This window comes from Geotrypetes seraphini, chromosome 9 (assembly GCF_902459505.1).
Source record: "Geotrypetes seraphini chromosome 9, aGeoSer1.1, whole genome shotgun sequence".
Taxonomy (NCBI): domain Eukaryota; kingdom Metazoa; phylum Chordata; class Amphibia; order Gymnophiona; family Dermophiidae; genus Geotrypetes; species Geotrypetes seraphini.
This window is the reverse complement of record NC_047092.1, coordinates 179,382,774-179,409,026: the sequence shown is the minus strand read 5'-3', so window position 1 is coordinate 179,409,026 and position 26,253 is coordinate 179,382,774. Positions and strand designations below refer to the sequence as shown.

The following is a 26,253-nucleotide window of genomic DNA, read 5'->3' as shown; positions in this document are numbered from 1 at the left end:
TGTGTACAATGGTACATTTTATTGGAGGCATGCTTACAATACCACCAGTTTTCAGGCACAAGAAAACCAAAAATACATTTTTGCTTTTTTTCCCATCAAATGTTGATTCAGTGACATTTGCTCTTTAAAGGTAGCTTAAACTAATTGCTGCTGGCTTTTAGGAGTGCATACAACATCAAATTAACTTACACCAATCTTTTTATTCTTTCACACAAATTTCAAACTTTCTATATACAATCTATTTCAGCATCATAGTACTAAAGTTCCAAACGTGTGGCATAATTGAGAAATAAGCAAAGGTTTAAACCAAAACAAAGAAAACCATACTCCATAATGGCAACAAAGTCTGAGTCTGTGTTTAAAGGTAGCACAATGCCTTTATAGTAAAGAAAATGTATCTAGTGAAATCAGTTTTACTCGAAGAGTGCGTTTTTGTTATGGTGCAGCCTCTCCTGGTGAATTTTCCAAACATTGGACCTGACGTGTGAGCAAAGGATAGTCCTTTCTTGGTCTTTTAGCCGATACTCAGATCCTGGGCAATATGAGAGATTAATACCCTGCCACCTCCCGGGACATAATGTAACGATCATTGTCAAAGCAGGAAAATTAAGACTCATGTTTAAAGTGAGAAAAACATTAAACCTCTAAGAAGGCCAATATATGCCCCAGTTCAAAGTGGCAATTCATTTAAAATGGCCAAGAGTAATGCTGCCTGGATATATAGGCCATGAAGTTCCTCCTGCTCCAAAATAAGAAATTCTCTTTGGGAACAGGATGCCAAGATGGCAAAATATATCAGTGGCACCTTAATCTGAATGGGCCAAACAACTAGAAAATGAGCCCTGGGCCAGTGTACACCTATAAGATAAATGGACATCCTCTCTACCACAGAAGCACTTAGATTTTCAAACAGATATACTGTTGAAAACCAACTAAAACCACATTAGGGCAGGTTTAAGGGCCAGATATTGAAGAAACACTTATTGAAATTCAGATCTTCTAACAAATAATGGGGTAGGAATTATAAATTCTTAACATTCACCAGAAATAATTACCAACATAATCCCTTAGTCAAATGCTTAAAACAGCTTTCTTACCCAACTCCTTTGTGACATTTCTTACCTCTTGATATCTCTCTCTCAGTTTTCTCCAGGGCTTAAAGCTCTTTGGTTTCTATTATGAAGATATTCCCTATTTCTCAAGATCTGTTTTCTCAGTGGTCACTCTTCAGGCATTGGAAGGAGAGGAGGTAACTACCTCCGAAGAACCACCTCATGGAGAGAGCAAGTGAGAGGAGCTGCCACAAACATGAACTACAATCTCAGAAACTCAACAAAAATGAGAAAGGAGAAATAGAATCTAAAAACTTCATTTAGACCAGTGGTTTTCAACCCTGTCCTGGAGGACCACCAGCTAGTCAGGTTTTCAGGATAGCTCTAATGAACATGCAGATCTGCATGCCTGTCGCCTCCATTATATACAAATCTCTCTCATCCATATTCATTAGGACTATCCTGAAAACCTGACTGGCTGGTGGTCCTCCAGGACATGGTTGGGAACCACTGATTTGACAAACTGCTAACTAAATTATTTTAAAATCTGTTCTGGTAGTATCATTGCCATCATTGAACTCAACATGTTGATTTGCTCAAGATATTCAACCATATTTGGCTTTTAATTCACAACCCTTTCAGAAAATAGTGAAACCCTTTAAACGTAGCGATTCCAATAAATCAGAAGTATATAAAATGTCTGAATCCATTTTATAACTATTCAGGGTCTTTACCATATATTTTGTTTTGATGTCTTCCTGCTTTGATGGTTCTTGAAGTAGTGGTCTCCATAAGACACCAGGTGAAAGAATAAATCACTTTGGCAATGTTCATTCATTCCTCATTCTAGTTCTTGGCAGTACACAGCTACGACAGATACACTCCTCAATGTTCAAAACCCATATGTTTGCAACCATGTTGAGTAGTACTTTTCTGCGATAAATAGGCGCTTCTCGCAAGCAGTTTCAGAGCTGGGTTGTTATCTTTTACAAACCTTGTCCAGCGAGTAGACCCTCAGAATGTGCTATAGAAAATAAAAATAGACACAGACTTAATACTGAAACAGAAGATCAAAAATAAAATCACACGGTACTGTCTACCCATAAATTCCAAGTAAACTCATTTATACAAAGTTAGAAAATCTGTTTTCCGTAGATCAGGGGTAGGCAATTCTGGTCCTTGAGAGCCACAGGAAGGTCAGGTTTTCAGGATATCCACAATGAATATGCATGAGATAGATTTGCATCTCAAGGAGGCAGTGCATGCAAATCCATGTCATGCATATTCATTGTGGATATCCTGAAAATCTGATCTGCCTGTGGCTCTCGAGGACCGGAACTGCCTACCCCTGCCCTAGATCAAGAAGAAAATTATTAACACTGTAGACCTGGGACGAAATCCAGTCGGGTTTTCAGGATTTCCACAATGAATATGCATGAGGTCTATTAGCATACAATGAAAGGAGTGCATGCAAATAGATCTCATGCATATTCATTGGGGAAATCCTGAAAAACCGACTGGATTGCGGCCCTCGAGGAGGGACTTTGACACCCCTGCTGTATGACCACTGGGCTCTGAGACCGAAGATCGGGCTGCACCTGCAGTCTTAGACCCTGGTCTCTGAAGATGCACTAGGTATGTGTACCATGGCCAATTCCATGCTACAATGACCACTCTTCCTGGGTGGTTTGCTATTCTGTGACGTATTCACCCTACCATGGGCTATGGAGGAAACATGTACAAGAGCTCATTCTTTGGCCATGGCTTCCAGGCTCAAAATGTCAACTGACGAACCTGTCCCTCAATCCTTCTTGGTTTTCATTTTTTTTCTTGTTTCTATTATCCCTCTTTATAAGGCCTCTCAACCTCTAACTAGGTCTTATAGCTTTTCACAGCATCTCTGTACACTTTCTGCCCAATCTCCTCCCCCATCTCTAAAATGACTCTTTCCTCTTTGTGCCCACTCATACCATACATGATTTCTCCCCTCCTCATGCCCCCAATTTCCATCTATTCTCTTTCTCCCTCCCAATATTCCTACCCCACATTTGCTCCCTCTTTTTCTTCCTTAACTCTCCCCCTATAGCATCCAGGCTATTCTCCTCACTTCTTCCAAGTGAACAATTTTCCCCCATCCCATGCCTCTCTCTACTCTTTCTCATCCAATCTCCCTCTAAAACAGGAGTAGGGAACTCCGGTCCTTGAGAGCTGTATTCCAGTCGGGTTTTCAGGATTTCCCCAATGAATATGCATTGAAAGCAGTGCATGCAAATAGATCTCATGCATATTCATTGGGGAAATCCTGAAAACCAGGTTGGAATACGGCTCTCGAAGACCGGAGTTCCCTACCCCTACTCTAAATGATTCTTCCCTCTTTTCTCTCTTCCAAAACTAATGTTCTCCTTTTTTACCCCAATTCTTCTCCTCTAAGGTTGAGCCAGGCAAGTGTGAACTCAGTGTCAGCCTTCCTCCTCACTGTATCTCTTCCCACTCTCACAGAACCAGCAGCTGGAGAAGCATTTAACTGGACATCATCTCATGTTGCTGTGGAGCCAATCCTGCAAATAGAATTGCAAAATCTTGGGCCCATGCAACAGGAGAAGATCAGAGGGCAGAACCATATGGCACCCATCGGAACAGGCAGAATTTGTGTTACTCTGGGCCCAATTCAATGTCTAAAAATGGCTTGTTATATCAGTTTCAAAGGGTGGAACATATCATATCTATGCACAATATGGCAAATGGCATGGTACACATTCAATTTCAATTTATTTAATATACCGCAAATATAAAACCAGGGTTAAAATCTAAGAGGTTTACAAACTCATATAAAAGGAGGATTAAGAAACAAACTAATACTAATACAAGCACAAAAACAACCAACATCAAATAAGAACATGAGGAGAGAACGAGAGGTTAATTACAATAAAATCTGAGGTGTGGAAAAGGGAAAAGGATAAAACGTCAGGCTAGGGAGTAAAAGGAGTCCCTATTTATCTTGGTTTATTTTAATTTTGGTTTTTTAATCTGCTCTGTCAGATTCTGAATCAAGGGCCTGCGAGAAGTAGTATTGAATCTTGAAAGCGAACTTTCATTGCGGATGTAGTGTGGTAGCGAGTAGAGAATGACACGGGGAAAAAAATCTGTCCCGTCACTGGACCACCGTCCCCTTCACCGCCCTGTTCCCGCCGTCACCTTCACCTTCCTGTGAATTTCAAGAAATAGCCATCTAAACGATGGGACAGTTAGCAGTTGTTGTTGTGAAGACTGGAGAAGTCTCTTTGGTGAGTAGAATAGAAATGAGGGAAGACCACTGGAAAGTATCCGATAGGAAAGAACATTGTATTTGAAAGGAATACGATAAGCAATGGGCAAAATGTGTTCAGCTTTTAGAAGAGAAGTTTTGTGCACAGCATTATCGACCAATTTGCCAAGTATTTCAATGCAACCAACAAAAAAACAATATCAAGTATAAAATGTTTACAAAAAATAAAATAATTAACTTTGTGAAAACCAAACAGCCTTTTTGTCCAACACCTGAATCTTCAAACTACAGGGGTACAAAAGCTATTATACCACTTATGCATTACACAAAGAAACCAGAGCAAAACAAGCTTCCATTGATCAGAAGTGTACCTTCATCCAGCATCTCTGGGCTCACACCTTCTAAATCCATCTCTTCATCCTCATCCTCCTCATCTTCATCGGCCTCTAATTCTCTTGCGATTAACTGTCTAGCTAGTTTAATGTTCATTCCTTCATTGTAATGATGTTTCCTCTTCATTTCAAATTCTCTCCTTTTCTCTGCATGAAAAAACAGAACAGGATAACAGGTTTAACATATGCATTTGGTGGGTTGATTTACTTAGCTTCATTAGCGAAGATCACTTCGATACCGTCTTCTTGCGTTGTCTATAAATTAAAATCACCAAACTAGAAGACAGCAATCATCCAGATGGGAATGTGCTGAAAGATTAATATACAACAAGTACCCTTATTTTATGAGTCAATATTATTTTAAAAAATATACAACCCCCAGAGAAGAGTTCAATATATGGTTTGTTTTTTTAATTATGATTTTTATAAAGGCAATTCAATAAAATGCTATTAAAAGAAGCATTCTTCAGACATTTCCAAGGAGAAAGACAACAAAACATGATCAAAGTGCAATACACATGTCATTGGTGCAAGTCATTAATCCTCTAGAGCAGTGGTCTCAAACTTGTGGCCCGCCAGGTACTATTTTGAGGCCCTCGGTATGTTTATCATAATCCCAAAAGTAAACTAAAACAGTTTCTTGATCATATGTCTCTTTAGCTATAAATTACAATATTATTATTAAGACTTAGCCAAAAGGAAAGATTTAGAAACTATAAAGAGTTTTACCTCATGCAAAATTGTCATTTCTTGAATAAGACATTAACTCTTTTTTTCTGAGGCCCTCCAAGTACCTACAAATCCAAAATGTGGCCCTGCAAAGGGTTGGAGTTGGAGACCACTGCTCTAGAGCCTACCCCAGTACCACTGCAAAATTACTATTAACTGTTTAGGAGAAAAACTGACAGCGCATTACAAGATCAACAGGTCAGAGAATTTAGAAATCTTGGTGAAAAAGCAGTGTTAACGTAACATGAAAATGAGGAGGTAAATTAATATTGACCAAAAATATATCAGCATTTCAAAATTAAAAAAAGAAAAGATGTAGAAGCTGAATTATTATTAAGTTCAGGAGCTTTCTGCTGTGTACAAGTCAGCTCCAGTTTAGAGTACAAGCGAAGCCCCAAAAAAAGCAACCTGACTTATGCTTCTGCAGGTTAAGGAGTAGACAGTCCTGGAATAATGCAAATACAGGCTCAAATTCAGTTTGGATTAGTAAATCCATTTATATCAATCTTCTGAACACCAGACAGTTAAGATGAGCTTCACAGTACTCTACTTACAAAGCAGATTAAACCCAGAGAATTACACCTGTACAAGCCTCAAACACTTTAAAATCATGAGTGTTCAAGGCTTGTGCAGTTAAGACAGAGTTTACAGGAATGGGTCAGGGACGGGGGCAATGACAAAACTCACAGGGATGGGACAGGCAAATTGAGTTCCTGTGGGGACAAAGAAAAATTTGTCACTGTGTCATTCTCTAAACCAGAGCTCTCTGCCTACTATCTCCATACCCTGCTGGAAATTGAGCCTCAAGTGACATACCCCCTGCTAAAAAGAGGAAACAAGGGATGAGGAGCAATCCCGCCACCCCTACCACTCGTACAACCCTACTCCAGCTGAGGTCAGCACAGGAGGGAGCAATATAGTAAAGCTTTTCATGGCTGCTTGCATGGGAGAAGCTAAAGCTTATAGAACTGATCCTGGGCTAGCCCACACAATTATGTGCTCATTGATTAAGGTCAGTAGAGGAGGGATACCTGCACTAGTCCTGGCCAGCTGCTGCAATTTCTGAGTATGGCATAGTGGTTAGACCTACAGCCTCAGCAACCCTGAGGTTGTGGGTTCAAATCCACACTGCTCCTTGTGACCTCCATTGCCCCAGGTAGATTAGATAGACTGGGAGCCAGCTTGGACAGACTGGGAAAATGCTTGAGTACCTGAATGCAAACCAATTTGGCTTTAAGCAGTATATAAATACTTAAATAAATAAAAATGTGCAACATATAGCAAATCACCTCATTAAATTACAAATATGAAAGAAAAAGATACATTAACAAATCCATGAAAACTACAGTGGACAATTTCAACATGTTTCAAGAAAACCCCAACAGCAAAGCATAAGAAATGGTTATATTCTATGAAACACCTGATGATGGATGGTGCTATTTTACTCACCTTGCAGGGCCACACAGACACTTCTGCAAAAGGCATGTACCTATCATTCTGATGCAAGCACAACATGGTGTCATTCAGACTGTGCAACTACTTTTGACGTGTTTGTCTGATACAGATTATGCCAGATATGTTAAGAAAAGCAGACAAACACAATACCATCTGGAATGTTTCCTAACAGCATTCATGTAATGTGCCTTGCCTAGATCAATCTAATGGCTGAAAGTTTTCAAAAGCCGTTTGCGGAGGTCAATGTAGTGATATAGTGTTTCTCATAATTGTGCTGTTATGGCAGGGGCAGGAAAAGGAGGTACAAAAGCTACCTCACATCAGACAAAGCAGCAACTAGAGAGAACAGCTGATTCTCTTCCATTCGGTCAGTCAAAGACAAAAAAGGAAACTGAAGATCACTGTATAAGATGCAGATAAAGGGACCCAATATGCAGTAACCATTAGATCCCATATACCTATCCCACAGTCACAGTCTCTGTCTCCACCACCTCTTCCGGGAGACTGTTCCACACATCTATCTCCCTTTCTGTATTTCCTTACAATACTCCTAAGCCTATCACCTCTTAACTGCATCCTATGCCCTCTCATTCCAGAGCATCCTTTCAAATGAAAGAGACTCGACTCAGGCGCATTTACGCCACATACCACTTCCTCAGGTTTTTTAACCCAATTGCAAGACCCTGCATTTTTTTTAAACTACCAAATTCTAGACCATTCTGCAAGCTTTGCTAGGTTCCTCCTCATGTTATCCACATCATCAGGAATGACTAATCTACTGCAAATTTGACTGGAGGAAGAGAGTCACATGCAGGTGCTGACTTAAGAGTGCAAAATGCAAGAACAATTAGGAAGTGATAACAACACTGAACACATTAGAACTACATATTTATACAACATGGACATACAACTGTGGGGACAGCACTCCATTAGTTCAAGCAGTGCTCCCTGCTGCTTGACCTACAGAACAACATTACAGTATAATGAGGAAACTACTTGACTCTTCCAGCCGGAAAAAGACAAGATCAAGGCCACCAGCGTGCTCGACTTTAAGAATAAATGGGACATCCACGTGGGATCACTACGAGGGTCGAGCTAAGGAACTAAGTCATCAGCACCCAGACTTAATGGGGTGGGTCAGTAGAGTGGGCAGACTTGATGGGCTGTAGCCCTTTTCTGCCGTCATCTTTCTATGTTTCTATGTTTCTAAGACTATAATTTGAAATTAGCCAAAGATTATCCAGGAGCAAGACAGACCCTAATTTCACCTGTCTTGCTTCTCAAATTCTGCTAGTGTAAGATTTTAGATAAATAGCCAAATGCTAGCTGTCTTTCATGATTATTTGTGCATATTTCACAGGTCATCTACCTCTTTCTTCAGGTGTTAATTCCTCCTCCTCTTCTTCACTACTTTCACTTTCATCAAGTAAAATTTTGGGATCCAAGCCTTCTGCTGCTGCCAACCTGTTCAACAAGTATTTCATTAAAATAAGTCAATACCAACAGTAGCCATACGATTACAGACTGATTAATTAAGGAAGGAAAAGGGGGTGGGATTTGATATACTGCCTTTCTGTGGTTACTTATTTTGTATCTGGAACAATGGAGGGTTAAGCGTCCAGAGTCACAAGGAGATGCAGTGGAAATGGAACCCAGCTCCCCTGGTTCTCAAGCCATTGCATTAACTATTAGGCTACTCCTGCAATCCAAAGTTCTTAGCAGGAATGATTTAAAAGCAAATTTTCCCAAGAGAAATCAAGAAATCACTCAAGTGGTTTCAAAAACGATAGACAAGACTGATTTTAGAAAGGCTGGTTTCCAAAAAACATACTGCATACACAATTATCAGCTGTACTTACTTTTTAGCTAAGATGTCAGCTGTTAGCTCTTCATTTGCTTCTGAATCACTCACAGCCCCTTCGTCATCATCCTCTCCAACCATTCTAAAATTATAACAGAATAAAACAAGGAAGCCAATTATATTCCTTGAGGAATGCTGGCATAATTAAATATAACTAAATTTAGATTGTGAGTTTTCCAGGGACAGAATCTGTTATGTAACCCGCCCTGAGCTAAAACTGGAAAAGGAGCAAACTAAATTTTTAAAAAACCCCAAAAAACCAAGCACTGATGCACTAAACTAGGTGTGGACATATACAGGTCCTTGCCTGGAACAGGACACTTGACTTCTCTACTTTTTGAAGATGGTGGGTGATTTGAAACGAGGGTACAGGAGGGATGCAAACTTGGCAATTTTCCCCATAATGGATGTACATGGGTTGAAATCTGCCCACTTTGTTATTCTGAATGGCAAGAATCTTATACATTACTAGTGTTTAAGCCCGTTACATTAACGGGTGCTAGAATAGATGTGTAGACTTTTAGCACAATGGGTCGCTAAGACGTTTCTTTCTTTCTTACTTTATGTTTTTTGTTCTCTCTCCCTGCCCCCCTTCATTTCTTTCTGTCTCTGTCCCCCTGTGTGTCTCTTCCCTGGCCCCCCCGTCTTACTGTCTCTCTCCCTGGCTGTCTGTCAGTCTTTCTTTCTTTCTGTATCTTCTCCCTTCCTTTTACCTCTCATGTAGCCTTTCTCCCAATCACACTCCTCCCCCCCAAAGAAAACCAAGATAGTTTATTGTTCTCAACCAATTAAAACCCTCCCCCCAAATCAAAGCAAGATCGTTTCCTGTCCCCAACAAATCACACCCCTCTCCCCAAATGGAAGCAAGATTGTTCTCTTCCCCCCTTCCCAACGATCCCCCCCCTTTACCTAAAGTAATGTAAGATCGTTCACTGATTCCCAGCACACACACCACCAAATTAAAGAAAAATATTTCCCTTCCCCAAACAGGCTTATTTGAGAAGGGGCTCGGCGCAAGCCATCCTGTTGAAACTTGGAAACCGCCTCGCGCAGAACGCAACCACTACGGGCCTAGGGTGTAGGCGTCAGTGCCAGCAGGTTACCTGACCACCGAGGTCAGGCCCCCCAGTGAGGCAGCAGGTATTGCGGCGCTGGGGCAGTGCAGAAGAGGAGGAAAATGAGTCTGTGGCTTTCTTCTCTTCCTTTCCTCCTCCTCCCTCTCCTGCAGTCTCCAGAACTCTCTTGCGAATTTTTCGCGATAGGGAGCGCGACAGCGGGACCGGGGTGGGTGCCAAGGATGTGCGGTGCGGCTTCTTTTCGGCATCGGTGAGGCAGGAGAGGGATTTTTGCCTGCGCAGGTTCAAACCGACGCCGGCTGCCACCCAAAACACCTTCAGCTCACCAGTCCCGCGCAAGGGCAGCGGCCGACCATCCACCAGGGCCTTCGGGAGGGTCCTCAGCGGCTCGGAACTGCAAACAAAGAAGGGATGGCGTCTCTGCTGCCGAACGTCTTGCCTCCCATCCCCCTTCCTTCCGGCTCCGATGCATTGAAGGGCCGCGAGTGTGGGGCAGTTGTAGGCGCGCATACGCACTCCTTCTGGCCACGGACATACGGGTCACGGAACACGCAGGTAGGAGTGCGCATGCGCACTTAGCATTTTATTATATTAGATTATCACAGAAACTCATACTAAAACCTCCATGGATGTGGTACATACATTTACCCACCAAAAAGTGTAATTAATTCTGTCATGGTTCTTCCAATTATGTATGATCATTTGAACAGCTATTCCCGTCATGATCAGGAAAAGGCAACTTTTATACTTATCTAAAGTAGGCTTAACATGTAGTAATGTATCACAAATTACAGCTTCATTTTTTAATTTTTAAATAAGAAGCCAAAAAATAATCTTAGAGATATTTGGAGCATCGAGATAAAACAGTATATTTCTGTGTCTCGTTGGCCACGAATTTGGATTTGGAGGTTGAAATGTACAGCATCAGCATCTATGAGACAAACATGGTTATTTTTACTACATAGGATTTTTTGGACCCCAGTTCGATTACAAAAAATAGATAATTCTAAATCTAATAGATGCTGGCATTGTCATATTGATATAGGGACTTTGGATCATCTGTTATATTTTTGTCCATTGATACTTAGTTTCTGGAAGTCAATTTGGGGACAAATAAATCTTATTCTGGAGTCAAATTAGTTCTTAGAAACTACCCTCTCGATGACAATTTTAATTCTTTCAAAGCCCTCATTTTTCAGCTCTTTTGTAACACAAATGAATTTGCTAACCATTAAAAGCCATGCCTTTCCTTCTACCTTCTCTTCTCAGTTACCTTTACAATTCCATGTCTAGAATCACAAACTAGAGAATGCAGAACGAGTTTTAAATATGTTACCTATGGTATGGTGTGCTGGGTTCATCTATTTTCATCAAACCATAGTCCTTATCTGATGGATGGTATGTAGCCAAGATGTTCATTTCATCCCATTTCTGGGATTTTTTACTACATTAAAAAAGAAGATTCAACAATATCAGTTTCCTTCAAAACCAAATTTTTCATCCGTGTCATTTTATTTAGGGAAAATTACTGATCAAGAAGGGATTAGAGAATCCAACTTTAAATTGGCATTTCTTCCCTGTTCTCCATATCCAACCACATATATAAATAAGAGGAATTCAGAATGGACATGCAAGAAAACGGTCATGTTTTATACTGTATAAGGTACTTGACATTCTGGGGTACTTGATGGATAACCATTTCCCATATTCACTATACGCCAAGGGTACGAATTGGGGCATTAGCTTTGTTCTTTTACGCTTCAACAATTTCATTTAGTATATTAGAAGAAAACAAAGTGATACACTGAGTCAGACAGTAGTGAAAACTATGTTACCCTGGAACAAAACATATAGCACATCCATTATACTCTTTTAAAAGGGAAGGTGCATTTGCAGGAAAGCTTATTCCGTACTAGGTAAGAAGGGTTTGGAGAAATTGAGGCTAACCCAGATAAAAGTATAAAATGAACCAACCATTTCCATGATCCCCATTCTTCTTATTTTAAATTGAATTCTGTTCAGGTTTTTGGTTGTTGAGGGTAATTAAAAACAAGAGAAATCTTCAGCCTATCAGGGATCTTCCTTGGATCTGTACAGATAGCATCTCTTATACATATGAACAGAAAACCCTCCATGTGTCTCAATAGTAGACTATGGACTTTTCCTCCAGGAACTTGTCCAAACCTTTTTTAAAGCTATCTATATTAACTGCTGCTACTACATCCTCCGGCAACGCATTTCAGAGCTTAGCTATTCTCTGGGTGAAAAAATATTTCCTCTTATTGGTTTTAAAAGTATTTCCCTGTAACAAGGCCTCTAGTCTTTGTAATTTTTGACGGAGTACAAATTTGATTCACTTGTACCCATTCTACTCCACTCAGGATTTTGTTGACTTCAATCACATCTCCCCTCAGCCATCTACTTTCCAAGCAGAAGAGCCCTAACCTCTTTAGTCTTTTCTCATATGAGAGGAGTTCCACCCCTTTATCATCTTGGTCATTCTCCTTTGAATCTTTTCTAATTCCACTATATCCTCTTTAAGATATAGAAGACCAGAATAGAACACAATACTCAAGGTGAGGTTGCATCAAGGAGCGATACAGTTGCATACAAACTGGGAAAAGAAGCAATATCTAGAAAGCTAGATCTAGAGGCTAAAATGGAAAAGGCTGACCTGAATTTAGTAGCTTTATTGGGCTAAAATCTATTCAGGAAGAAAGGCACTACAAATAAAAAATAACAATAAATACTTACAAGGATAAGAAAGCAATGCTATGAGTTAATCTGGAAAGATGGACTGGAACATCTATTTATAACAGTGTGATACACAGACCTTATTTGCAGAGATTTAATTGAAGACATTCACTAAAGTCCTAAGAAAGGTGAAGTGCTATTGATAGGTTCAAACAATTTTATTATTGAAAACAAGAAAACATCAGAAGCAAACAAAAGATATCAAAGTCGAGTAAGGACAAGGAAGCAGCTTCCACAACAAAGCAAACCTACCTAACTATTCCACCTAAAGACCTAGGTCTAATGACACTGACAACGCATGCCAGGGCCTTGGACTCTGATGAGCCCTGGTGCAGGCCATCCATTGTTCCGCCCCCCACTCTGACCGAGAACTGTAATCATAGATAAACGTACAAAACCTTATACCCCCCTCCCCACCCAATAGCACAAACCAATATCCAACTACCAAAGAAACCCCTCCCCCCAAAAAATTAGTGCTATTGATAAATGACTTCAAATTGCCAGTTGATTGGGATAGCTCTGTTAAGGTATCAGCTAGAACAGAGGTGCCAAACCTTGGTCCTTGACAGCTGCAACTCAGTTAGGTTTTCAGAATTTCTACAATAAATGTTATAGGCCTGAAAATCCAACTGGATTTCAGCTCTTGAGGATAGAGGTTGAGCATCTAGAAGTACGAAGCATTAGGGTACAAGGGATCTAACTTTTGTCAAATTAAGGGATTACCTCAAGGAATCATCAGCAGGATGGGTGCACTTTTCAACCTAGTCCCCTGCCATATACCCACTGAATATGCATGAGATAATTACATGCTCTCTCACTGTATGTACGTCTCTCATGCATATTCAAAATAAGAAAGGATGCACTGAACCCCAGAGTGAAAGGGGGCAGGCACAGAAGTAATCTATGGGAAATATTTTATTTACAGTAGATTAATGGGCTTATGCAACAATTTTCCAAGAGAATTAGTGGAGACAAGGATAATATCTAAATTCAGGAAAGCATGGGACATGTACAGAAGATCCAAGGCAGAGAAAGGGAATATAGAGCTGTATGGTCTTTATGTTGTGAATTGGAAAAGCAAAGCATACAAAATTACAATACAATTCCCTTGAAATCTGTCATTTGCATTTGAACAGTCTCCCAATTTCTGAACAGCAAAATGGCAGAGCCAGAATTTTTCCAATTGGAAGCACACTCAGATCCTATCAAACGGTTTAATCTAGTCTAGTGGTTCTCAACCCAGTCTCCAGGGCACACCTAGCCAGGCAGGTTTTCAGAAAATCCACAAAAAAATATGCACAAAGATAGATTGCCATATGATTCCATATTATGGTCTGGTTTGTTTTATTTGGTTTATTGATGTCTGTCATTGAGGCATCTTGTATGACTTATGGAATTTTATATTTTGATGTTACGTGTGGGTTTGGCCAATTTGGGCCTTAAACATAGGAACATAAGAATTGTCACTGCTGGGTCAGACTGAAGGGACACGTCTTGTAGTTTTCCATAGAATGTGTTTTGGAGCAGTAAGAAACCCAGGCCCTGTTTGTTTTTCCTTCTCTGTAATAATGCAAGGACATCCATGTTTGAAAAGATGTGTGTTCTTATGCTATGTTTAATCCCTTCTCTGTAATAATGCAAGGACATCTATATTTGAAAAGATGTGTGTCCTTATGCTATGTTTAATCCAGATATTGTTTGCCTTCTCTTGCCAAATATTATAAGGCTATTCTATTATGTAGTTTTCCTTAAGTTGTGTTTGAAGTTGTAAATCCAGATTGTTTGCCTTCTCCTGCTGATATACTACAAGGCCATTGTATATTTGAGAGATGTGTTTTCTTATTCTGTAGTAAAGTGAATCTAATTGTTTTCTTAGCTGTATTTGTATGAAAATTTAGATAAGGCTTTGTTAGCCAAAGCACCTTTAGACTTTGGCTTTAGATAAGTAAAGGATTTTGTTATTTCTTTTAAAGTTGCATGTGATCTGATATGGTTTGCATTTACGTCATATGCTGACGACCCTTACCCATGTAAGATGATATAAATTGAGGTACAAAATATTCAATAAAGTGGACATGTTTGAGAGACAATAGGTGTCTGTTTTCTCTTAGATATTGTCCCCAGATGCATCTGCTTGTCAAATGACAGAGTGTGTACAGCCATAATCGGGCCTTAACAGTGGGGGCTCCTCCGGGAGGGACGTTGATATCACCGGTATTTTGTGAGTATTTCTGAATTTTGAATTCTGTTCTTTAATACTCACGGGTATTAGGTGCCCTGTTCCCACCCTTTATTTGTTAAATATAGATTTTTGGGAAGTCTATAGCGGAGTTTATAACAATAAAGAAACTCCTATTGTTCTTTTGGGAAGAACTATATTACTTATAGAGCTGCCTGCGCACTCTGTCGTTTGTGGGGTTAACACTTTTTGTATGTGCTTTCTCTCTTCTCTCGCTATTCTTTTCTATTGTTTAGAGATAAGATTTTATAGAGTATAAGACTATATTGTATATTACTGTTCTGTATCTCGCTTATAAGGTAAGATAAGCGGGATTCCTGCATTGCTATATTGTTTTTGTAATGGGTCAGAACGGTAGTAAGGTTCCCCCCCCCCTAAGAAAGCTGAGACCTGTAAGGCTTACGTTGCCCGTGTATGTGACACGGGATATTATCTTATTGATCCTTGGATAGATAATATGGCTGGCTGGACTGAAGGACTTCATAGTTCGAGTCCGTTTCCCCGAGATGGGGCAAATGATACGTTTCATATGGATATGATAAAGGGATTGTGTTTGGGGGATCATGAGGCATGGCCATATTATTTAGGGGATCCGCACTGGGACAAAGAATATATGAGAAGGGGAGGCATTAATTGGCTTACATATGCTCCTTATTGGTCAGCTACTGATAAAGATAAAACATCCAAGCTGTCCATTCTTTCCCCTGCTCAATTACATGCTGCAGAACAATCTATCTGTGCTGCTAGCCCTCCTCCTTATCATTTACAAATTCCTTCACCCGGTGCTCCTCTTAAACTTTATCCCTCTTTATCTAAGGATGATATTGACCTCCTTATCGGTAGTACTCTTATTCCCCCTCCTCCTCCACCTCCCGTCCTGTCCGGTGCAGTTGCATCAGGACAGGTTGCTGACACTTTGTCCCAAGACATTACATTTCCCACTGTATCCACGACCAGCCCCACTGTTCGGGGGCCGATAATCTCTTTTTCACCCCTCCACACTCGTAGCGGTACTCAAAGGGTTGCGGAAGTACAGGAGCTGATGCAAGAACAGATGCCCTTTCTCACAGTGGGGGATACTCTTTTGAAGAAACCCATTGAGTTAGAAGACATTAACAAGATCATTAAACACTGCCCCAAGCCTCTTGTCTCTGCTAGTGCGACTTTTCACTATTTAAAACGAGCATGCAAGGGTCGAAATTATACGCAGGAAGATATGCGCCTTATTATAGATGGCATTGTTGGACACAGTTCCCCTTGGGACTGGTCTAACGTCCCTAGTATTAGTGTTTTAGAGCCTGCTACTGTCACAGCTACTGCTTATAGACTGAATACTGAAGCAGGAAATGCTGTTATGTGGAATGAATTACAGGCAGAGCTTGATCGGTGTTTTAAGTCTCGATCTTCCCTTCCTATTGCAGTAGCCTGCAAACAGAAATCAGGTGAAACTGTTGTGGATTTCTGGAAGAGGTTTAATGAAACCTGGACCCAAGAGGCGGGTCTCAGTTCTCATGCTAATATGGATTCCCTACTTATTCAGACTTTCCTTTCTAACCTCCGTTCTCCCTTGCAAATTCTGGTCAAACAAATGATTTCAGAATGGCCCACTAGTTCTCGTGCTGAATTTCAAAATAAATTAATGGAAAAAGAGGCAGCAGGTTGTTTTGAGATCTCTAAACCTCGGGAAATCCTGCATCAGGGCCAGCTACCCACCTGGGGACCGCGCCTGACTACTATTCGTGGAAGAAGGGGTCGCGGGTTTCGCAGGGGGAGGGCTCCAGTCTCCGGTCGAGGTGGTAATAATCCATCCAGAAGTACTGGATGTTTTAATTGTGGGGACCTTAGTCACTGGCTTAATCAATGCCCTCATCCCAGACCCCCCGCATTACCAGTTCAGCCCGCCCCACCGGTGGTGCCTACCCCTCCCTCTACTGTGAGACCATCTGCCACTTCTCCTCGTTTTCCTATCTCCTGGCACAGCCCCCCTACTCCCCAATGAAGGGGCCCGGAGGTTTACACCCCAGCATTCACTTTGGTCTCTGCCTTTGCTAAGGATTCTCCTATGATATCTCTTATTGTACAAGGGAGTCCAGTGCCTTTTCTTGTAGATTCGGGTGCCACTTGTAGCACCATCAGTGAGGATTACTATCGGGGCCCACGCATGAATGCTGAACCTTCTATGGGAATTAATGGGGTTTTGACTAAATCCTATCGTACCACACCCCTGTCTGTAGCTCATCCTGATACAGGCTTTACTCTTTTTCAGCACTCCTTTCTTATTATTCCCCATTGCCCTGTCAGCCTTCTTGGTCGAGATCTTTTTTTTCCTCTTCTCATTCAGCTCACTACAGATGATACAGGAGGTTTGCATGTCTTTTCCTCCGTTATTCCCATTCGCCCTCCGTCCACCCTTTACCTTTCTACTTGCCCTGACACACTTTTGCCCCTTCCCCCAGACTCTCCGGTCTGGGCTTCTACTGACACTGATGTAGGCTTTATTTCATGTACCCCCTATCGTGCTTCTCTGAAATCACTCATTCCTGTTTTCATTAAGCAGTACCCAATCTCCCAAGAAAAGGAGAAAGTCATGATTTCACTAATTGCTTCATTTCTTTCCTCTGGTATTATTAAAACCACCATCTCTTCCTACAATACGCCCATCAATCCTGTTGTCAAAGCTGATGGCACCCCCCGTTTTGTTCAAGACCTTAGGGCTGTTAATGCTCTGGTGATTCCCATTGCACCCATTGTCCCGGATGTCCCTTCTCTACTCTCCTCCATTCCACCTGCAGCTCATGTTTTTTCAGTCATTGATTTGAAGAATGCTTTTTTTTCTGTCCCTGTTGATGAGGACACTCAGCCCCTTTTTGCATTCACTTTTAAGCAACAGCAGTATACCTGGTGTAGAATGCCTCAAGGATATGTTGATTCCCCTGTGGTTTTCTCCATTGTCCTGCGGGCTACTTTACAGTCATGGACTGCCCCCCATGGTTCTATTCTCATTCAATATGTGGATGACCTTCTTTTGTGTTCCATAACTCAGGAGACCTGTCAAGCTGATAGTTTGCACCTTTTACAATGGTTGTCTCTGTGTGGTCACAAGGTGTCACGAAAGAAACTACAATGGTGTAAAACTGAAGTGGAATACCTGGGTTTTGTCCTGACTCATGGTCAGAGGAAAATTAGCACTTCTCGCATTGCTGCTGTTCTGAGTTTGCCTCGCCCAGCTACTCAAAAAGACATGCTTACTTTTCTTGGTATGATTGGTTACTGCCGCCAATGGATCCCTGATTGTTCCTTCTATGACCAGATTTTGAGACAGACCCTAGGTACTGAAATGACTGATCTTATCAGATGGACTAAAGAAATGTTGGACGCTTTTGGACATTTGAAATGTGCTTTGGTTTCTAGCCCCGGCTTGGGTCTTCCTGATTATGACCAAATGTTTCATCTCTTTGCTCGTGACAATTGTAAAACTATGGCGGGCGTCCTGGCTCAGGATCATGGCGGTAAGTTACGCCCTGTTGCTTTTTTTTCTAAAGTTACCCCTGTTCAAGTTCAAGGCATGCCTGCCTGTTTAAGGGCCCTAGCTGCATGTGCTATGGTGGTAGAGATGGCTACTCCTCTAACCCTTGGTCACCCCACTACCCTTCATACTTCTCACGATGTCCAAGCCCTCCTTCGCAATATTCATACCCAGCATATGTCAGCTCAGCGCCTTAGTGGTTATGAGGTCATCCTCCTTTCTAATCCCAATCTCACCATCAGATATTCTGCCCCGACATATGGCCCTGCTCTACTTTTAAATGGTCTTTTGGGTCTTAAGGGTGAACAGGATGCGCTTCCTCCTGATCATTCCTGTGTCTCCCTGATATATCAAGACACTTCCCCTCGCCCTGATTTGTCTTCTACTCCTCTCCCTGATGCTTCCTCCATTTTTGTTGATGGTTCTTGCTCACGTCCTAGTGACAACACCTTCCACACAGGATATGCTGTGGTTGAACTCCCTGATATCATCCATGAGGCCTTTTCCCTCCCCTATCCATCGGCACAGGCTGCTGAACTCATTGCTCTTACTCGCGCCTGTCACCTTTTCTCTGGTAAACGCGTTAATATTTATACTGACTCTAAATATGCCTTTGGTGTTGTACACGACCATGGTGTTATCTGGCAGCGTCGCGGCTTTGTGGCCGCTGATGGTAAGCCTATTTCTCATTCTTCCCTTGTTTCGGATCTTCTCTCTGCTTTACTCCTGCCTGCTGCAGTTGCTATTCTTCATTGTCGTGCACACACTGGCCTTCAGACTGAAGTTGCCAGAGGTAATGCTCTGGCTGACCGCATTGCTAAACAAGCTGCTTTGGACCCCCCTCCTTCTTCTGTTCTCTTTCCTCTTCTTTCTCCTCCTGCTTTTCCCCCTTCTTCTCTTTTTTCCCAGCTTCAATCCTTTGTTACCCCCTCTGAACTTGATGCCTGGCAAATTGCTGGTGCCCAAAGCCGCCCTTCGGACGGACTTTGGTGCAAAGAGGGGAAACCCTGTATACCAGCCGCTAGTTCTCCCTTATTCATTGCTCAATATCATGGCATTGGTCATCGTAGTGCTCGCTCGACACTCCAGCTCCTTGCCAGTGATTTTTTCATTCTTGATCTTCGCTCCCTGATACAGACATATATAGCTCGATGTCTAACTTGTCTCCGTGCTAACCCCAACATACCCCATAAAGCACCACACCAGCATCTTACTTACCCCACTTCTCCTTTTTCACACTTACAGATTGATTTTACTCATATACCTCATGCCACTGGGACCCGCCAGGATTATGCTCTTGTTATTGTTGACATGTTTTCCCGATGGCCTGAAGTCTTTCCCACTACAAATGAAACTGCTCAGACTGTAGTGAACATTTTACTTCGTGAAATCATCCCTAGGTGGGGATGTCCCACACACATCAATTCAGATAATGGTCCTGCTTTCACTGCCAGAGTATGCAAAGCTTTAGCTACCGCACTCCGTATTGAGTGGAAATTTCATCTTCCATATCACCCACAGAGTTCTGGTATTGTCGAACGCATGAATAGGACTATTAAAGACAAAATCAGGAAAGCCACAGCTGGCACGTTTGTGAATTGGAAAAAATTCCTCCCTATTGTTTTAGCTGAAATCAGGATGCAGCCTCACTGCACCACTGGCTACTCTCCCTTTGAGATTCTCATGGGACGACCTTTCCCCGCCCCATGGGTAGACAGACCCTCCATAGTTGAGAGTAGTGATCTTCCTTTGATACAAGAAGAATATGTTCGGAAGCTCATTGAAACATTAGGGCATGTTGAAAGAACTGTGTCTTGCACTTCTCCTTTCTCTCCACAGACTCCTACCCATTCCTTCCAGCCTGGTGATGAAGTCATCATCCAGAAGCTTTTCAAGGATCGGAAGCAGACGGATTTCCCCTTTGGCCCTCCCACTACTGTGATCGCTGTGACCAGGACCGCTGTACTCACTGAGGAGTCTCCTGTTTGGATCCACGCAAGTCGCTTGAAGAGGGTTAACCTAAAACCCCAGAAGCAAGCCGTCTCTGCGCAGATTTCACCCCCTTCAGAGGAACAACATGATGATCTCATCACAGCATTCCACCAACTTTATTTTTCTCCTCCTGGCAGCGCTGCTGCTAGTTTTCTTTCCTGTATGGATCATTTCTAACTGTGTCTACAGGGATGATGTGTCCTGGGTTCACGACACTTTCTGCCCATACCCATCTGTAAATGACACCCCAACAATGTACTCATCTGCAAACAGCACCCCCGGCGCCTCTTTGCGACTGAGACGTCAAGCTGGACTACTCCCTCGCAAAGGCTGTCCTTCAATTGGAATTCAGAAAGATAGACAGTATACTACCTTTTGGTATAATTCCAGTAGTGTGCAAGTTGCCACCTTCTCCTTTGAGTATTGTGACATTATGGTCTGCTCATCAATTGATATCCCAAGGCTATGCCATTGGTCCTCAGAGATTCCTAAAACTAAAGATATATATATATGTGTTGCTGACTTACGTTGGGGGGATAAGTGTGCATCCTGGGGAGCAGTAGGGTGGAATACTGGCACTGACTGGGCTTATAGACCAGAAAGTGCTCTAAAAAAAGTGGATCAAAATGGTAAATCTCTGCTTACTCGTATGACCCTTCGTAAGACTGGAAACTGTTATAGGAGAAGGGCTCCTGAACAAATTATTAAGCTTTCTCTTACTATTGACAACCCTAGACCTACTGATGAAGGTATGTACGTTATGGGCATATGGTTTAAGGGTGGGTCTAGCTATCCGACCCATCAGTTTTTCTTACGGGATCTATCTACCTCCACTCATCCTCTCCCGCCATTTTGTGGGGGCCCCAAAAATACTAACCCACTGGCCCCTACATTCAATAAACTTACTGACATGATGGCTATTGCCAATCCCACTTTTGAAGATACTATGGCTGTTGAGGTAGGGTTTTCAGAACGTAACCTTTGGTTAGAATGGATGAAATTCACTGCTGATCAACATAATAAGAGTAATTGTTACATATGTGCTCAAGCTAGACCCCATCTAGGAACCGTACCTCTGGACCTCCCTCCTGGTATCCAACCATGCTTTTTTGGGTTATTTACCAATATCTCCTCTAATTTTACTGATCCCCTTTGTGCGCTGTGGCGTTCTAAATACCCTTTGCTGCCAGGACAGAAAACACTTGACATAACCGTTACTATCTATAAGGGTAATTACACATGTCATGTTTCTAATTTGACACAGGGTAGTTTTGTGGGCAACTTTCCCCCAGGTTATTGTTCTGTCTTGGATTATAGGTATGCCCCATTGTTACAGCATCAGATTTTCACTCTAGGTGATATTTACTGGCTCTGTGGAGACTTTAGGCTCCGTGTTAAGCTACCCAGCCAGTGGATAGGCCAGTGTGCTTTAGCTAAGGTTATTATGCCTCTGCATATCCTTTCTGAAGGGCACTCTTCCTCTTATTCACTTTCTTCCTCTCCTCTGTCTCGACATAGACGTGATCTCCTTGGTAGTTTTGATCCGCATGTATATATAGATGCTATAGGGGTCCCAAGAGGGGTCCCAGATGAATTCAAGGCCCGAGACCAGGTTAAGGCTGGGTTTGAATCCCTTATTCCCCTTATTACTATCAATAAGAATGTTGATTGGATTAATTACATTTATTATAATCAGCAACGCTTTGTGAATTACTCTAGAGATGCCTTGCAAGGTATTGCTGATCAGTTAGGCCCCACTTCTCAGATGGCTTTTCAAAATCGTATGGCCCTAGATATGATTTTAGCTGAGAAGGGGGGTGTTTGTAAAATTCTTCCCAGTACTTTATCGTGTTGTACATTTATTCCTGATAATACAGGTCCTACAGGAAAAGTTACTATGGCCATTCAGAAATTAGCAGACCTCTCTGCTGAGCTCAAACATAACTCTGGTTTATCTCATCCTTGGGACCAGTATTTCAGTTGGATGCAGGGCTGGGTAAAAGACCTTCTTATTGTCTTAATCACTATTATTATCTGCATTCTTGTCTCTTATGTAAGTTTTCGACTGCTCATGCGCTGTGTTATTCGTATTACAGCTCCTAAAACTCCTCCTCGAGAGACATATTTGGAATATCTCTCCCTCCAAGCTCATGCTGTACATTCATGACGTCATTTACATGACGTAAGAGGGGATTTGAAGGGACACGTCTTGTAGTTTTCCATAGAATGTGTTTTGGAGCAGTAAGAAACCCAGGCCCTGTTTGTTTTTCCTTCTCTGTAATAATGCAAGGACATCCATGTTTGAAAAGATGTGTGTTCTTATGCTATGTTTAATCCCTTCTCTGTAATAATGCAAGGACATCTATATTTGAAAAGATGTGTGTCCTTATGCTATGTTTAATCCAGATATTGTTTGCCTTCTCTTGCCAAATATTATAAGGCTATTCTATTATGTAGTTTTCCTTAAGTTGTGTTTGAAGTTGTAAATCCAGATTGTTTGCCTTCTCCTGCTGATATACTACAAGGCCATTGTATATTTGAGAGATGTGTTTTCTTATTCTGTAGTAAAGTGAATCTAATTGTTTTCTTAGCTGTATTTGTATGAAAATTTAGATAAGGCTTTGTTAGCCAAAGCACCTTTAGACTTTGGCTTTAGATAAGTAAAGGATTTTGTTATTTCTTTTAAAGTTGCATGTGATCTGATATGGTTTGCATTTACGTCATATGCTGACGACCCTTACCCATGTAAGATGATATAAATTGAGGTACAAAATATTCAATAAAGTGGACATGTTTGAGAGACAATAGGTGTCTGTTTTCTCTTAGATATTGTCCCCAGATGCATCTGCTTGTCAAATGACAGAGTGTGTACAGCCATAATCGGGCCTTAACACAGACCAGTGGTCCATCCGTGCCCAGCAGTCCACTCACACGGCGGCCCTTAGGTCAAAGACCAGTGCCCTAACTGAGTCTAGCCTTACTTGCGTATGTTCTGTTCCAGTAGGAACTTATCCAACCTTGCCTTGAATCCCTGGAGGGTGTTTTCCCCCATAACAGCCTCCGGAAGAGCGTTCCAGATTTCTACCACTCTCTGGGTGAAGAAGAACTTCTTTACGCTTGTACGGAATCTTTTTCCTTCTAACTTTAGCGAGTGCCCTCTCGTTCTCTTCACCTTGGAAAGGATGAACAGTCTCTCTTTCTCTACTATGGGCTCCTTTTACGAAGGTGCGCTACGGGTTTTACCGAACACACTGGATTAGCGTGCGCTAGCCAAAAATCTACCGCCTGCTCAAAAAGAGGCGGTAGCGGCTAGCGCAAGCGGCAATTTAGCGCATGCTATTCCGTACGTTAAGGCCCTAGCGCAACTTCGTAAAAGGAGCCCTAAGTCAATTCCCTTCAGTATCTTGAATGTTTCGATCATGTAATTTGATATGTAAGTATGTAATTTATTATAGCGAGTCTCTGAAGTATCTTGTACAATAAATGTAAATCTCTTATTTTGTATGTTAATATGTAACTCACCCTGGATAAGGGCAGGTGAGAAATAAATAAGAAACAAGATTTAAGGTAGTGCAAGCAAATTTATCTCCTGCATATTCACTGTGGATGTCCTGAAAACTTGACCAGTTAAGTGAATTTCAGGGCTTGGATTGAGAACTCCTGGTCTAGACACAACATTATAGATGCCATGATAGACCACTTGAATACATAAAAACAAAGAAGTTACAGTTTTAGATGAGACTTGATGCACAAAAAAAGAAAACTCCACTCTGATCATGGCATCACTGACAAATGTATCAAGTGCAAAATACAAAGATCTCACCTACAAAATGTTTGTCCATCTTTAGTCTACATATGCCTATGAATAAATCCTTCGATAAATCAGTCATTATGGGAAAAGGAATTAAAATGAAGCATGCCCTGCATATCAGGCTATTAAACCTTCAGAGATCTAATGCAAACTTTTCAGCTATAGGGACCCGAATCCATTTCTCATACTGTACCCCTACAATAAATCCAAGTACTTCCACCATGAGAGTGATTTGAAAAGTTTTGTAAAAAAAAAAAGGGAAACAACATTAGAGGGCTTTACACTTAGTTCATTCAGCGTAGGGTTACCAGATTTCCTCCCTCGATGATAATAATAATAATAATAATTTATTTTCTTGTATACCGCCCTACCAACAGTTCTAGGCGGTTCACAACAGGAAAACTGAGACATTTCAGCACAAGATACAGTTTCAAAAAAGCAGTACTACATACAACAATCTAATATAGCATAGTTAAAATATAATTTCCAATATTGTTAAGAAATTAAAAGCATAGGTTAAAAAGACTAAAAAACTAAGAACCTCATTGGAAATATTAAAAATCAGCATTCTTGTTTATCAAATTTTTCATACAATTCTTAAAGAACAGTAAAGGATAAAGATATACTTCAAAAGAAAAGAAAGAAATATCATAAATATCACAAATCTTTCTAGCCCACGTTAATTTGGGGGAGCCACCTTGAGTTCAAGTACAATTAAAGAAAATAAGATATTAATCTTGAGAAATCAGCATTCTTGTTTATTAAATAAATAAGCTTTTAATAATTTCCTAAATGTAAGGTAAGAATAGGATTGAGCAATCATCGGGCTTAACCAGGAGTTCATCTTCCCAGCCTGATACTCCAATGACCTGTCTAAAAAAAAGTATTATAGCGATGGAGCGTTGTACATGAAAACATTCAAGATACAGTCCCCTAAAATCTAATCAGACAAACAGGACACTTGGGGGGGGGGGGGTAGGGAGTTTCTCACTCAGGCAGGGGGGAAGGGGTAAAAGGCGGATCTGAACTGCAGTTAGACTCAGCATAGGTCAGGGGTGTCAAAGACCCTCCTCCAGGGCTGCAATCCAGTAGGGTTTTCAGGATTTCCCCAATGGATATGCATGAGATCTAATGAAAACAGTGAATGCTAATAGATCTCATGCATATTCATTGAGGAAATCCTGAAAACCTGACTGGATTGCGGCCCTCGATGAGGGACTTTCACACCCCTGACCTAGAGCCTCTAGAGCAGGAGTGGGCAACTCCGGTCCTCCAGGGCCGCAATCCAGTTGGGTTTTCAGGGTTTCCCCAATGAATATGCATGAGATCTATTAGCATACAATGAAAGCAGTGCATGCAAATAGATCTCATGCATATCCATTGGGGAAATCCTGAAAACCCGACTGTATTGCTGCCCTCGAGGAGGGACTTTGACACCCCTGACCTAGAGCCTCTAGAGCAGGGGTGGGCAGCTCCGGTCCTCCAGGGCCGGAATCTAGTCGGGTTTTCAGGATTTCCCCAATGAATATGCATGAGATCTATTAGCATTCACTGTTTTCATTAGATCTCATGCATATCCATTGGGGAAATCCTGAAAACCCGACTGGATTGTGGACTTTGACACCCCTGGCCTAGGTTATGGCTCTGACAGACCCCCCCCCCCTAATGCTTTTCCCTTCCTAGGCTGAGACTAAAAGTGGCACGGAGCTGAGTGAAGATCCGCCTTTTACCCCTTGCAAAGCTCGAGCGAGTGGCCTGGCGGTTTCTAGCCGGGCTCTGGAAGCCGGGGGAACGGGAACCCCTTCTCCCCCCTCACCTCTGCTCGTCGTCGTCGGCGCACGGCCGCGGAGGCTCAGCCCTGACGGGGAGGGCGCTGCCCTCGGAGCTCTTGTTCTTCAGGATGCCCTTGATGGGTCGGTGGCTCTGTGTCGCCATGGTGGGGCGGGTGAGCAGCCACTGCCACCGCCGCCTCGCATCCCCCGCACGGCCGCCGCCGCCGCTGCTCCCTCGGTCCCTCGGCCGCCGCCTCTCGCGAGAGCCGCCCGAAAGACGCAGATGACGCGCGCTGTACTGCATCGTCGCCGGCCGATGGCGTCACTGG

General features: G+C 42.0%; 1 protein-coding gene across 1 annotated transcript; it reads right to left on the bottom strand.

The window, feature by feature from the left end:
- Window positions 1–26,253, bottom strand: PPP1R2 (protein phosphatase 1 regulatory inhibitor subunit 2). The gene is made up of 6 exons (XM_033958535.1): window positions 25,969–26,253; window positions 11,167–11,274; window positions 8,753–8,836; window positions 8,263–8,357; window positions 4,689–4,856; window positions 1–2,076 (listed from the first exon to the last, which is right to left on the bottom strand). The coding sequence occupies exons 1-6, from the start codon at window positions 26,226–26,228 to the stop codon at window positions 2,039–2,041; spliced, it is 753 nt and encodes a 250-aa protein (XP_033814426.1). The 5' UTR covers window positions 26,229–26,253; the 3' UTR covers window positions 1–2,038.